General features: G+C 48.0%; 1 protein-coding gene across 4 annotated transcripts in view; it reads left to right on the top strand.

The window, feature by feature from the left end:
* PNPLA7 (patatin like domain 7, lysophospholipase) overlaps positions 1-15623 on the top strand; it is a 1524034-nt gene that overhangs the window by 1358241 nt on the left and 150170 nt on the right. For all 4 annotated transcript variants that reach the window (XM_078642105.1, XM_078642108.1, XM_078642106.1 and 1 more), the window contains one exon: positions 12244-12396. In XM_078642105.1, coding sequence (XP_078498231.1) covers positions 12244-12396 — 153 coding nt within the window. The remainder of the gene's footprint in view (positions 1-12243; positions 12397-15623) is intronic.

Here is a 15623-nt window from a genome sequence, read left to right as displayed (position 1 = left end):
TGTTCCTCAGGTATTCACAAAAGTGATGACTGTGGTCGCAGTGTACCTTCAGAAGTCAGGGGTACCAGTCTTTGCTGTACCTGAGCGATTGGCTTTTGAAGTCGAGCTCACCACAGTCAGTCTTTGACAACCTCTAGAAGAAGGCGAACCTCTTTACGTCATTGGAATTTAGGATCAACGTGCTAACATCACACCTGACTCTTTGCAGAGGACTCACTTTCATCTGAACCATCTTGTATATGGTGCACTTTCGACCCTCCCCTCACAAACAGGTTCAAGACATTTGGCCTACTATTCCAATGTTTCAGCCTCTATCCTGGATCTCAGTGAGGGTGGCTCTGTGGCCTCTTGAGCTACTGGCCTCCAGCATGCTGCTTGTCAACTATGCCAGATGACAAGTATGGGCTCTGCAGTGGTATTTAATGTCTCAGTGGGCCCAGCACCAATGGAAACTGTCGGACTCATCCAGGTTTCAGTGGAGACTACAAAAGATGTGCAGTTGTGGCAGTTTAACCACAATTGGAACAGTGGCTGACCAGTCAGCCACATCAACTTGCTGGAGTTGCGGGCCATTCATTTGGTGTTTTGAAAGCCTTTCTGTTGTCTATTAAGAGAAGGATGTTCAGATCCTCACAAACAACAACACTGCCATGTCGTAGTGCTGCTAACAGGACGAGATGGGGTTCTGGACTCTGTGCTATGAGGCCCTGCACCTCTGGATCCAGTTGAATCATTAGGGCATCTCCCTGATCGTACATGACCTGGTGGGATCCTTAAATGCCAGAGTGTGGAAACTCAACAATTGATCCGATCACAAACGGCACCTACACATGGAGGTGGTGCAGGATGTCTTCCAGCAATGGGGAGAGCCCTGGCACAATCTCTTCTCCGCTGCCAAGAATGCCCATTGTCAACACTTGCACATTGGAGTTTGTAAAAAGACTCTCTCTGAGATGTATTCCACGTACAGTGGAGCACAGGAGTCCTATATGCCTTACTGTCACTACCTCTTCTGGCCTGAGTTTTGAAGAAGATCACAAATGGTCAGGGCCAAGTCATCCTAGTCGCTTCGGATTGGGCTAAGAGAATGTGGTACCCAGGATTTCCTGGGCATGAGCATCTGTCCTCCAATCAAGCTGCTGCTCTGTGAGGATCATATGTTGTAGCAGCAAGGCATGGTTTTGCACCCAGGCCTGCACTATCTACACCTCCATGTGTGGAGATTGAGCAGTGGCAATTGACTAGATTTGATCTACCTCCCGCAGTAGTGAATGTTATTATTATTCTCAACGAATATGTTGCTTGGAGTGGCACTCCTTAGATTGACCCATTGCAAGTCAAACTGTTGAATGTGTTACTATTTGTTCTATTTTTGGCCCAGCAAGGACTTGCAGTGGGAAATGATTAAGGTTATTCGTTGGCTCTTTTGGTCTTTTTGTGTTTGCGGACCAACCGTCCTTGTTCAAATCACCTTTTGTGATGGCATTTTTTCTAAGACCTGCTCCATGTGTTTCCTCCTAAGCCTTTTGTGATGCCACAGTGGGACCTTAATTTGTCCCTTATTTTACTTACTTCTACTCATTCTGAGCCATTACGCAACTGCTGCCTATGTCTCCTGCCCTTGAAGTCGGTCTTTCTCATTGTGATTACCTCAGCACGTCGCATGAGTGAGCTTCAGGCTTTGTCTGTCCACCGCTCTACACCACTACCATTATGGACAAGCATGCTGAGGCTAGAGCCACATTTCGTCTGAAAGTTGTGACTTCATTTCATGTCGGCCCATCAGTCACTCCTCCGATTTTCTTTCCCCCTCCTCACCCCTTGAAAATGTATGAGAGATTACGTTGTTTGGACCCTAAAGGAGCACTCCGCTTTTACATCAATTGTACCAAAGGCCACTGGGTGAACAATCAACTCTTTGTTGGGTTTTCTGTGGTAAAGAAAAGTAAAGCGGTGCAGGAGCAGACTTTGTCCAGGTGCTAGGTGTTGGCTGAGAAGAAGCCTCCAGAAACTATGAGAGTGTATTCCACTAAGGCCAAGGCTGCTACCACTGCTTTAGTGCCCAGTCTGCCTGTCCTGGATTGTGGTCAGTTTGTAAAGTGGGCATCAGTGCACATGCTTACAAAGCACTACTGCCTTTTCCGCCAGGTCTGACAGGAATTGTATTTTGTATTTTGGTTGTGTGGTCCTGCAGGACTTTTTGGTCTGAGTCATTCCAGAAACCCACCTCCAACGGAGGTACTGCTTTGGTATCTTTTCTAAAGGTGAGGAATCTGCAGATAGAAATATCCGTCAGAACACCTACTTATCTTTGGTAATGCTCTTTCTGGTGGATCCAGTGCATAAACGGAACTAACCAAATTGTAATCAAGGCCTTTGACTGCAGCTGGGGTTCTCCACATAACAATAACCTACTAGGTAATGGCTGTTTTTCAATAATTGAAAAATCAGAGAAACAGCACAAACTCCAGTAATTTGGAAATGGCCCTCAAACTTTCATTTTGCACTAGTTTCCCAACTAAATATCAATGTTTCAAGTCTGCAATCCTGCATAAGACGTCCTCTTCAGACCTCATCAGTTGGGCCTCAAAGTCGGTATTGCCAACATTGTGGCACACACTTTGTTTTCACCAGCATTCTTTTAAAAATGATAATTGAACAATTTAACTTGTGATGGGGATCATAAATACCACAACCATCATAAATTATGTGTGGCTATAAGAGAGAGCGAAAAACAGTGGAAGTTCTTGTGAGAAAGAGAATGATTGAGCAAGGGTTAGCTCAGTGTATTAGAGGTAGTGTGTGAGAGGGGCTAGACGAGCGGTTTGTGAGAGAAAGGAGGATTCTAAAGAGGGAATAGAATGTGCCTGTGTTTCTGAGAAGAGCATTACACTGAGAGGTGTGGGTATGAGTGAAAATAGGATGGTAAGAGAATGTTGTGGGACAGAAAATAGGGTCTTGGAAAAAACACTGAGCAGGTTGTACTAGAAGAGATGTGAAGGAAGGTGTGAGAAAGTAGAGTATGAGATACAATAGTGAGATGACTATCAAGAGATGGTATGGTGAGCTTGAGGTAAGTAAGAAGGATAGTGAGAGCAGGGTATCAGATGACAGACAAATATGGGTGTGAATAAAATGTGTTATAGAGGGAGGGCGGAGGGTTGAGAAGAGAACGTGTAAGGATCATGCATTTATGAAAAGGAAGTGGACGGATTTGCATGTGCCACCCCAACAGGGGGCGTTGAGGGCCGGCGCCTTGACAGCCGCCAGGGCCCTAAACGTTAGAAATCTGTAGTTACTCTATCTAAAGGTGCGAAATCTATAGTTATGTAGAGTATCCACCAAAGAGGGCCTTACAAAATGTAGGAAACTTGTTCATTTTGCTTATTTAAGTTTTGGTAATAAAACCCTGTATGCCAAGTTTGCCATAAGATATGCATTTCCTGCTTTCTTGGTTCTATGACTGTCCACCCTGGACAAAAACTGTCACTGCCCCCAACCCTGCTGGGACCCACAGCACACTGCCTCTCGTTCAACTACTACAAAGTGTTTCTGATAGATACATCTGCCGTGTGGATTCCTCACCTTGTGAATATCCCCTTGCGTCAGCAACATTCGGAAATTCTTTTTGTAGCTTCGCGCCGACGTGGATCCGGACGTCACAGAGGCACGGCATCGCACGCGACCTCGCTGACGTCACCGGCGCCTATAACAGGCCCACGCCGGCGTGATGACATCAGTTCCCTTTTTTCCGCGTCGTCGACGCTAACGGTTTTCAGGGATCGTGTAGTAGCTTACAGTAACTTTGTTACTATTTCTTCGTATTTGTGTCTTTCTTACATTCTCTTCGAGATGTCGTCGAAGAAGACGGGATTTAAAGCCTGTGGTGAATGTGGCAAGACCATGTCAATCACCGACCCCCACGAATGCTGTGTATGGTGTTTGAGCTCAGACCATGATGTCGAGGACTGTTCCTGCTGCAAGAAGATGACTCCAAAAGCCTTAAGAGAGAGGGAGACAAAGCTCCTTATGGCGAAACTCAAGAGCAAAAAAGCTAAGAAGTCGTCAAAATCTCGATCTCGTCGGTCATCGAAGAAGAAACACAGAAGGAAGTCCCATGAGTCACGTCATCACTCTGGGAAGGACTCTAGCTCGAAACCGAAGTCCCAGATCAAGCTCGTGAGTAAAGAAGTGGAGGTTTCGGAGTCGGAACATGAAGAGGCTGTGCATCCGGTTTCACCCGAACCTCAGGAACAGGTCCAATCTCCGATTCTATCGAATCCTTCTGGTCAGGAGGATGAAGGTGAGGAGCAGGGGGCTGGTGGAGCCGAAGTTCCGGCACCTGATGGTTCATCGACTCCGGTTCCGGCGCCCGAAGAAGAGGTCGACGTCGTATCGACTCCGCCTCCCCGGGAACAACCGAGAGGTCCGTATCCTGAGTTTCCGACTCCAGGTCAGGATCCTTCCCAGTTCCTGAACGCCATGTATGGTGTATATTCAAGGGCAATGTTCCCGTCTGGTGCACCTGTTGGTCCCACGGGTCCTATGGCCTTTAACCTAGGGGTTCCGCAGGCTTATGCCCCTGCACCCTTCATGCCCTTTATGCCGGCTCTACCGCCGCATTGGCATTTTCCGACACCACCGGTGTCGTCGACGCCGAAGCGCACGACGCCGGCTCCATCGACGCCGATCCCATCGACGCCGATACCCGTGACTCCGAGGCAGGATTCTGTCCGACCTCGTGTCGAGAAGCCTCGTCCGACGTCGGGTTGGACGCCGGCAGCGACCCCGTCGGAGTCGATTCCGAATCCTTTAACTTCGATTGTGAAAGAAAGGTCTCGGAGAAAGGCCAAGAGACTTTTAGAAGAGGAAAAATATGGGTATTCTGACACTGAGGAAGGAGAATTACAGGATTCTGAAGATCCTTTTGATGACTTATGTGAAGCCAGTGGTCTTGAACTGTCACCTGAATGGGAGTTGGCTTCTGTATCGAATGCTCCATCTAAGGATGTGGTGCCTTACCACACTGTGATTAAGAAGGCAGCGAGTTTACTAAACATAACTCTGCCTACAGCTGATTATAAACCCAATATTTTAACTGAGGTACTTCATTCACCCTCATCTGTGATCGAGCCTATGTTACCATTCAATGAGGCGTTGTCTGAACCTGTCTATGAGGTCTGGAAGAAACCCTTGTCTGCTCCAGCGGTTTCTAGAACGGTGGCGAGAAGGTATAGAGCTGCACCGGATGATCCTGCATTTTTAACAACGCATCCTCTTCCTGAGAGTTTGGTAGTGCAGGCTGCCTGTTCTAAAAAATCTGCTGGGGCATTTCCACAGGTTCCTGGAGACAAGGAATCCAGGAAACAGGACCAAAATGCTAAAAAGGTTTTTTCATCAGCCAGCATGGCATTGAAATCAACCAATGCTACGTGTTTGATGGGGAGATATATCCATGCTTTGATGGACTCTGTCAAACAACTCATTCCAAAGGTTCCTGAGGATGACAGGAAGGATTTTCAAGAAGTAATCTCGGACACCCAAGCAGCTGCGAGACAGGTCATCCAGAGTGGTTTGGACACTGCAGACTCGGTGGCAAGAGTCATGGGTTCCTCTGTGGCTACTAGGAGAGCTGCTTGGCTCAAATCTTCAGAGTTTTCTGCTGATGTCCAGTCTGCTTTAATGGACTTACCCGTTGATGGTTCAGGTCTGTTTGGAAAGAAAGCTGATACTGCCTTGGAACGTTTTAAGGACAGTAGGGCCACTGCAAAATCTTTAGGCCTTCAATCCAGAGGTACTACCGGAAGACGCTTCAGAGGATTTGGCCGATCTTCCTTTCGATCTTACAGATCATTCCAGCAGCAGCAGCCTCAGCAGCAGCAGCAGAACACGCTGTACAAGTCGTACAGAGGCAGACAAAGACCCCGTCCTAGAGGTCGTCAAGCTTCCTCCTCCTCCTCCTCCTCTCCTTCCCAACCCCCGGCCAACGCAGCAAAGCAGCCCTAGATCCGCCATTCCGGATCATGTGGGCCCAGTAGGGGGTCGGCTTACTCATTTTCTACAAGATTGGGAATTTATAACATCGGATCTTTGGGTTCTCAATCTTGTAGAGAATGGGTATGCTCTTCCTTTCCAGGAATTCCCTCCCAATTACCCTCCTTGCCAGGGTTATTGTTCAGAAGACCACCTGCTTCTCTTGCAGGAAGAAGTCCTGGCATTATTTCGAAAGGGTGCAATAGAGGTGGTTCCAGAGCAGGAAAGGGGTCAGGGGTGCTACTCCCGGTATTTCCTGATCCCCAAGAAAGATGGCAGACTTCGGCCAATCCTGGACCTCAGGATTTTGAACCTTTACCTGAAGCAGGAAAAGTTCAAAATGCTCACTCTTGCACAGGTTCTTCAGGCGCTGTTGGAAGAGGACTGGATGGTGTCGATCGACTTGCAAGATGCGTATTTTCATATTCCCATCTTGAAGTCTCACAGAAAGTATCTCCGTTTCACGGTTGGGTCACAGCATTACCAGTTTGTGGTCCTTCCGTTTGGCCTTACTACTGCACCTCGAGTCTTCACCAAGGTGATGGCAGTGGTGGCAGCTCATCTCAGGAGAACGGGGATTCATGTATTTCCGTATCTAGACGACTGGCTGATCAAAGCGGAGTCGCCAGAGAAGGTGCTCCATCATCTGCAAGAGACAACTCAGTTGTTGCACAGGTTGGGTTTTTCGATAAATGTACCCAAGTCTCACCTGGTGCCCTCACAGCGCAACCTGTTCATAGGTGCGGTACTGGACACAACCGTATGTCGTGCATTCCCTCCCCCTCAAAGAATTCGCGACATACGGGAGATGATTCCTTTATTTTACAATGGAGCGGTCGTTCCAGTCCTGAAGGTCCTTCGCCTACTCGGTCTGATGGCTTCATGCATTCTGTTGGTCAACCATGCACGCTGGCACATGAGGGCACTCCAGTGGTGCCTCCGCAGGCAGTGGTATCAGCACAACGGAGATCTCGGGGAGTCAGTGAGGATCTCCAGGGAAGCTGCAGCGGATCTGTCTTGGTGGAGCGTGGAAGGCAATCTGTCACAAGGAAAGCCTTTTCAACTTCCTCCAGCGGTGGCCACAGTGATAACGGATGCATCCACTCTCGGGTGGGGTGCTCATCTGGGAGACCTGGAGGTCAAGGGTCTTTGGTCTCCAGAGGAAAGGTTGCTTCACATCAACCTTCTAGAATTGCGGGCGATACGTTTGGCGCTCAAGGCCTTCCTCCCTTCCCTTCGCGGTCAGTCAGTCCAGGTCCTGACGGACAACACGACCGCGATGTGGTACATCAACAAGCAGGGAGGAGTGGGGTCGCAGTGTCTCTGCAGAGAGGCTCTGCGTCTCTGGTCCTGGGTTCAGGACCATCAGATTTGTCTGATGGCAAATCATCTGGCCGGGGTTCTGAACGTTCGTGCAGACAGTCTCAGTCGGCAGTTCTCTGCCGATCACGAGTGGAGGCTTCACCCGGAGGTGGTTCACGACATCTTTCAGATGTGGGGGACACCTCGGGTGGACCTGTTCGCCACTCACGAGAATGCTCACTGCCTGTCATTCTGCAGTCTCCAGTATCCGATGCAAGGAGCCTTGGGGGACGCGTTTCAGTTGAGTTGGGACTCGCAGCTCCTTTACGCGTTTCCTCCCATACCCTTGATTCCTCGGGTTCTGAGGAAGATTCGCCAAGACCGGGCCCAAGTCATATTGATTGCCCCGGATTGGCCAAGAAGGGTGTGGTATTCAGACCTTCTCCACCTCTCCTCTCACCCGCCGCTCCGTCTCCCTTACAGGGCAGATCTCCTCTCTCAGATGGAGGGGCAGGTTCTACACCCCCACCTCCAGACCTTACACCTTCATGCCTGGAGATTGAGCGGGGCAACCTGATTTCTTTTTCTCTCCCTCACGATGTGGTGGATGTCATTTTGTCGGCCAGGCGTGACTCCACTAAGTCCATCTATTCTTATAGGTGGTCTAAATTTGTTGTTTGGTGCAGGGAGAAGTCTATAGACCCTTTGAGGTCCCATTTATCTGATGTGCTCCAGTTTGCCCTTTCCCTGGCCCAGCAGGGGCTTGCTGTTGCCACGGTGAAGGGATATCTGTCTGCGCTGTCGGCATTTATCTGTATGCCTGACCAGCCTTCTCTTTTTAAGTCTCCCATTGTTTTAAGGTTTCTGAAGGGCCTTACTAATAGGTTCCCTCCTACACCCTTTGTTGTGCCTCAGTGGGATTTGAACCTAGTTTTGACATTTTTGATGGGTGCTCCCTTTGAGCCTCTTCACAAGTGTCCCATGAGGCTTCTGACTTTGAAAACGGTTTTTCTCGTTGCAATAACCTCAGCAAGGAGGGTAAGTGAGCTTCAAGCTCTTAGTTCCAAGCCCCCATTCCTGACCATTCATGCTGAACGAATGGTTCTTAGGACCAGGGCTGCTTTTCTGCCTAAGGTGGTGACTCCTTTCCACCTTGGTCAATCCATTACCCTTCCTACCTTTTATCCTCCCCCTCACCCTTCCAAGGAGGAGGAGAGATTACACCGTCTTGACCCCAAGAGAGCGGTGTCTTTTTACTTGGACAGGACAAAAGACTGTCGAGTGGATGACCAGCTCTTTGTTGGCTTTGCTGGCTGCAAGAAAGGAAGAGCGGTCCATAAGAGGACTCTGTCGAGGTGGATCGTGCTCTGCATTAAGATCTGCTACTCTTTGGCTGGTAAGGACCCTCCAGAGGGTATTAGAGCACATTCGACTAGAGCAAAGTCTGCATCATCTGCTTTGTCTAGAGGTGTACCTGTTGAGGACATTTGCAGAGCCGCGACTTGGGCCTCCCTCCACACTTTCGCGAAGCACTACTGCTTGGATACCGAGGTGAGGAGGGACGGCCATTTCGCTCGCTCTGTCCTCCAAGATTTCTTGGTATAGCAGAGTGGACACCCTCCTCCGGGAGTGGGGACTGCTGTGGGACTCTATTCACAAGGTGAGGAATCCACACGGCAGATGTATCTATCAGAAGAACAAGTTACTTACCTTCGGTAACGCTTTTTCTGGTAGATACTATATCTGCCTGTGGATTCCTCACTGACCCACCCGCCTCCCCGTTGTCCACTCTTCTATGCCAGAGTTTCTATGATGTGTTATTTTATTGTCATGGAAATGTTTATTTCAAATGTTATTACATTTGCTTCACACTGTGTGTGTTACCTTGTTTCTATACTACGTATACTGTGTATATTTCTACTATCATCGGTCCGTCCGTGTGCCTCGATGGCACGGAAAAAAGGGCGGAACTGATGTCATCACGCCGGCGTGGGCCTGTTATAGGCGCCGGTGACGTCAGCGAGGTCGCGTGCGATGCCGTGCCTCTGTGACGTCCGGATCCACGTCGGCGCGAAGCTACAAAAAGAATTTCCGAATGTTGCTGACGCAAGGGGATATTCACAAGGTGAGGAATCCACAGGCAGATATAGTATCTACCAGAAAAAGCGTTACCGAAGGTAAGTAACTTGTTCGTTTGAAGCGTTCCAAGCTATGCTTCAAAAACGAGCAGTGAAGGATAATGTGTGGTGTGTTGGAGATGAAAGTTGGTTACCTAAGGGTGACCGCTGCAGGATGTACTTCAGTTGTGCACATTTTGGAGAGTCTTGCACAATATTGGGTAGTGCTTAATTAAGGGGTAGAGTTCACACTGGAATTTTGTTAGGGTAAAAAAGAGAACGGTCCATAGATCCTGAATCTGGATATGAATCCCTTGAGTGCTGGAAGAATTTTGCTCAAGGCTCTGGACCTTTTCAGCCTCAAAAGGACAAGTAGAAAAGGGGTTGTGAGCATATGTTCCCCTTTTTCAAACACGTATATATACACATCAGTAGGCTAATTCCTTATTTGGATGTAACACAATACGTGTAGGTTTGAGTGAAAATAGTTATTTTTATTTGTCACTTGATTGAGTCCATTTCACTCATTATAAGTTTTTCATAGAAAACGTTGTAAAAGAAAGAGAATAGCTGACACGTGTTTCGCCCTGTGTGGCAAGTAAAGCCAGGGATTTCTCAAGGCTATTTATATTGTTCCAGCAAAAGCAAAGTTTCAACGTTTAATTTGTACATTTCCATGAATTGTAACGTAACATTGTTAAAACATCCAAATTTCAAGAACAGTTCAGTAGTCTCTCGTCTGGTCACTGGTAAAATCCACTATGTGTAATCTTCCCGACAGCCACCATCGCCTTGATTCCCTTAGGGGTGATAAATTCTTGCTTTACAAATGTGGAATTATTATTAAAGCTAGGCAAAAACGCTGGAATCACTAATTCCTGCATGTTCTTTCCCAAAATCTTATAATCCCCGTTATTTCCCCACTCCTTAAATTACTGGGACCCCTGGTAACAGTAGTTGCAGGGAGTAGAACTTGGATATTTTAGCTGTCCCCTTGTAAAAAAAAAAAAAGGCCTTTGTGTCTCTCCACCCGCGGAAGGAAACTGTTGCATAATCTCCTGGTTCTTAATTAATTGCATTAGTTAGCTCATAAGTGTTGGATCAACTAAAATTGGCCTGTTTCGCTTTCCGTATTTTACATTAAAACAACTTTAGTTTCTTTCTTAGTCTTTCTGCTTCTCTGGTAGGTCTAGAGCTGAGAAGGAGGAACACTTTCTTCAGTGTGAAATGAAGGGCGTTGGAGTCAGGCGCTGTGAAACTGACCAAGTGCCTCCCCTGCACTACTTGCCTTTCTTACCTCTCACTTCCTTCACTCCCACCTTCCCGGTCCCCGGGCCTCGACTCTCCTTTTCTTCAGTGCTGTACTTGTAGGTTGTGGTCACCATACTCCCTTATGATCCAGAGCTTCATTTGAGCTGGTGGTTGCTGGTGGGGTCCACTGGCGCTCATTTTTGGAACTAAGACTTATTTGGAATCATCTGAGCCAGAACAAGAGAGAGGCAGGTAAGGAGGAGAGGCGGAAAAAGCGATGATGAAAAAGAGCCTGCAGGAGTGAGCTAAAGTAGCTGGGAGAGTGTGCTGGTGGAAGGAAGAGACAGGCGGTGAAATAAGGACTCTGCAGCTGTCGTACTCCGCCTCCACAACATCCGACAGTATGTCGGCTGGCTTCTGAGGACAAATGTGTGCACCGGCACTTAATAGAGAAATCAGAAAGAGTAGACAGTGGAACCCTATAGGCTTCAGCACCTAACTTGCCATCCCTAATTTATATAGGTATAACCTGGAACTACCCAGAGAGATGTGTGCACACTGAGAAACACCCACTGTCACAATGTAATTCCAGTACAGGAATATAACAATTTAAACAAACAGCACAGGTGCACCACAAATTTACTTAGACAAAGAGTTAAATATAATCCATGTCCACGAGTGTTCTTCCAAGTTCTTCCTTTAAGTCAAAATGTGGTGCATTTGCTGTTTGTTTACACTGGCACTTATTCGTTTACAAATCGAACTGCGCTCTTACTCTGTTCTGTGTAATGACCCCTTATACCCTTCCCGGGGGGAGGGGGGGTGTCCATATATAGTATTGCAATCAATGCTCTGTCGGAATCATTGTGCCTTTGACTCTATCAAGTTATTTTTTTTAAATATTAGGCTTTTTTGAACATTTTATCATAATATATACTATTACAGCATAACGATACAGACTGAAAGGATAACGTGGTCATGATGCAAGTGATGCAATCACTATCATACATATCTGTCATAAAATGTCGCACCACACAGACTATGTTCTCTAACCGAAAATACAAAATCTGCATTGTGGAGATCCATCTGCAACCTTTCTGTGTGCGCAGGGACACCTGGACAGATGTTCTCATAAGACATCTGCTTTGTTAAGCTTCTTCTCTGCTCCCTACGGGCAGCGCTGCCTGGCAATCAAAGCGTGAAATCCACTCAATGCAATATGCAGTAAACTCATTTGTTACTTTCCTGTTTCACAGTAGGCAGGCTATGTCCCTATATTGTTATGATTTATCCGCCCACTGGGGGGGGGGGGGGCGAGGAGGGGGGGGCATTGGAGGGCAGTGTTTTCTTCACAGAATTGAGGATCTCAATATACTTCAGAAATTTACAGAACAAAATGGCTTAGGTGGTCCTGATGGATACACTTGAGGCAATGACAAGCGTGCTGGGGATGAGCCTGTGAGGTGAGGATTGGGTACAGCCAAGTATCTTCAGAAATGATCCAAGTCCCCATGTTGATCTGTGTTCCCTTGGCTTGCAGGTGCTGAACATGGCCGAGATTCAGACCCGCCTGGCCTATGTGTGCTGCGAGCGGCAGCTGGAGGTGGTCAAGAGCATGGACTACTGCGAGTACCTCCGCCCACCCATCGACAGATATGGCACCCTGGATTTTGGCAAGTTTGACGAGATTTGTGTACGTTTTTTTTTACTCACTTTTCCTTTGATTGGACGAGCAATGGAAGTAACAGTTGCAGAGGCGATTTAAGTCAGACTAGCTCTGAAAAGAACACAGCTGCAGTGGCACCTAGGCTGACTCAGCCACATAATAAAGCAACGGAAACCTAGCATTAAGGGGCGAGAGACGCTAGAGAGAGCGCCTGCATGAGCTGCTGGCAGATATTTTTAGTTTGAGTGAAAATGCCACCTTGTTTTCAATCGGCAAAAGTCCCCTCTGTGCCTTCAGCATACTTAACAAGGAAGGGGGGGGAGACGTTGACCTGGCTACAACCGGCTTTTCCACACCCATGCCAGACTTATGTCGAGTTTGCTTGTTGTGCACCGGTGCCCTCAACATTTTGAACAGGTGCACATTTTGAACAGGTGCAGTACCAAGGCTGGGAGTGCACAACGCCTGTTGCGCGTGCCTCGAAAACCTCTTTGAAGGGTTTGACACCTGTATGCCTCTTTGAGTATAGTTACCTAGGGCCTGATTACAAGTAAAGGTGCTATATATCACACCTAGCAAATAACGATACCCTGGGGTCTTGATGCGTTAAATAGCACCCATTACGAGTTGTTTGGAAATAACATGTGGATTTTGGAGTTTAAAAGTTTTTTAACCTGCATAAATTTAACAAATGTTTTTTTTTTAACTCGTGGGGTTATGTAATAATTATTGGATGCGAAACTCTTAATTTCATCCCGTGCGTAAACGGAATTAACCGCCCAAATTGTAATCAAGGCCTTTGACTGCAGCTGGGGTTCTCCACATAACAATAACCTACTAGGTAATGGCTGTTTTTCAATACTTGAAAAATCAGAGAAACAGCACAAACTCCAGTAATTTGGAAATGGCCCTCAAACTTTCATTTTGCACTAGTTTCCCAACTAAATATCAATGTTTCAAGTCTGCAATCCTGCATAAGACTTCCTCTTCAGACCTCATCAGTTGGGCCTCAAAGTCGGTATTGCCAACATTGTGGCACAACCTTTGTTTTCACCAGCATTCTTTTAAAAATGATAATTGAACAATTTAACTTGTGATGGGGATCATAAATACCACAACCATCATAAATTATGTGTGGCTATAAGAGGGAGCGAAAAACAGTGAAAGTTCGTGTGAGAAAGAGAATGATTGAGCAAGGGTTAGCTCAGTGTATTAGAGGTAGTGTGTGAGAGGGGCTAAACGTGCGGTTTGTGAGAGAAAGGAGGATTCTAAAGAGGGAATAGAATGTGCCTGTGTTTCTGAGAAGAGCATTACACTGAGAGGTGTGGGTATGAGTGAAAATAGGATGGTAAGAGAATGTTGTGGGACAGAAAAGAGGGTCTTGGAAAAAACACTGAGCAGGTTGTACTCGGAGAGATGTGAAGGAAGGTGTGAGAAAGTAGAGTATGAGATACAATTGTGAGATGACTATCAAGAGATGGTATGGTGAGCTTGAGGTAAGTAAGAATGATAGTGAGAGCAGGGTATCAGATGACAGACAAATATGGGTGTGAATGAAATGTGTTATAGAGGGAGGGCGGAGGGTTGAGAGGAGAAAGTGTAAGAATCATGCATTTATGAAAAGGAAGTGGACGGATTTGCATGTGCCACCCCAACAGGGGGCATTGAGGGCCGGCGCCTTGACAGCCGCCAGGGCCCTGAAAAATCTGGTTTTGGGCTGCTATGAAGCACATAGAAGAAAGAGGGGGCTACCCCTTGCTAGTGAAAGTGCGCCAAGGTGGCGCAAAAACACCTGGCCTATGGGGGGTGCCAGGCAACCTTTGCACCCCCCCAATGGGGGGAAGCCGTCTACTCAGGAACAGGGAGGTTATAAGGCACCGCTCCCCACCATACAGCTCACTGAGTGGACACCGTGGATCTGGGGGAGCAGTGCACCAAAAAGAAAATGCGAGAGGAGCAACAAACGAAGTGTTGAAGCGAGACTTACATGCGAAAGGAGATGACGGCCCCAGGAAACAAGTCGGAGGGAACACTGTAGTGCAGGCGCACTGTTCCCGTCTTAAAGCTACACCCGAATCGCTGTGCAAGCCACCGTCCCACCTTTATTCCTCCATCGTGTCCTGGAAAATCTGGAGGCATTGCGCTCCCTACTTCCACATGGATCTCATGCACAGGGGTTGGGGAAGCGGTACAGGAGGCAAACGAGGAAGCACGCCATCTCGGTCTGAGTAACCTCGTGGACCCGCTTCGCCGCGGTACAATCTGGTGTTGGTGGCAGTCCTCTATCGCGTTTAAGAGACTGCTGAGGAGGTACGGCGTTCTGCTGTCCACGATCTCGCAGTGAGCTGCAGTTTTGGCAATCTCAGTCCCGCCTGGAGGGAGTGTTCTGGGGTTCCGAAGAGTCCCAAAGTTGCAAAATCAGGCGAGCACAGCCAGCAGCAAGAACAATTTGGAAGCCGTTCTCCCGGCCACACCAAACCCCGCCCACCCCTTCCCGCTTTTGGTCAGCCATTCCAGGCTCCTGCCTCTGCAGAATCGAATACCGCAAGCAGCAGCTGAGGTAAGAGAGCAAGGCCAGGAGGGCAGAGCACAAGTTGACAGGCGGCACCTTGGACTTGAGGTGATACGGACGCAGCTGGGAAGCGTGTCACAGAGGCAAGCCGGGCGAATACAGTTCACGTATCGGCTAAAGAGGGTAATCCGAGCAAATTTGGTTCATAAAGCGAGCGGCAACACCCCGCTGAAGTAAAAAAAAAAAAGAATATGATACATTGGAGCGAGAGCAGGGTGAAAAAAGGGAGCGGCAGCAACCGGCTGAATTAAAAAAAGAAAACAAACAAGCAAGAGGCAAGTGACATATGCGAGAGTTTGGTGCATAAAGTGAGCGGCTGTACCCTGCCGGACTCAACTCAGCAGTGGGGGCTAGGGGCAGCCCAAAACAGCAGGTGACGTGACGTGACCCACCCCTTACACGACAAGCGACGGGCCAGACTCGCAGGCACAATACATGGGATGGAGAACCAGAATCTAGGTGAACAACCAGGAGAGTTGAGCAAATTATTGCGGCAAATAAGGACGGCGTCTGAAGTTCACAGAACCAACTGGTTGCAGTCACACATGGACCAGGACCCGGTGAAGGGATAAGTAAGCAGAGTACAGGGGGGGCCAACGGGGGAGAGTTGCTGACCAGCACCCAGGAAGCGGCAGAGAGCCCCAGCAAAAACACCAAGGAAGACAGCAGCGAAGAAAGGGTG

The sequence above is a fragment of the Lissotriton helveticus genome, chromosome 5_1 (assembly GCF_964261635.1).
Source record: "Lissotriton helveticus chromosome 5_1, aLisHel1.1, whole genome shotgun sequence".
NCBI lineage: Eukaryota > Metazoa > Chordata > Amphibia > Caudata > Salamandridae > Lissotriton > Lissotriton helveticus.
This window is presented reverse-complemented; position numbering and strand designations above follow the sequence as displayed.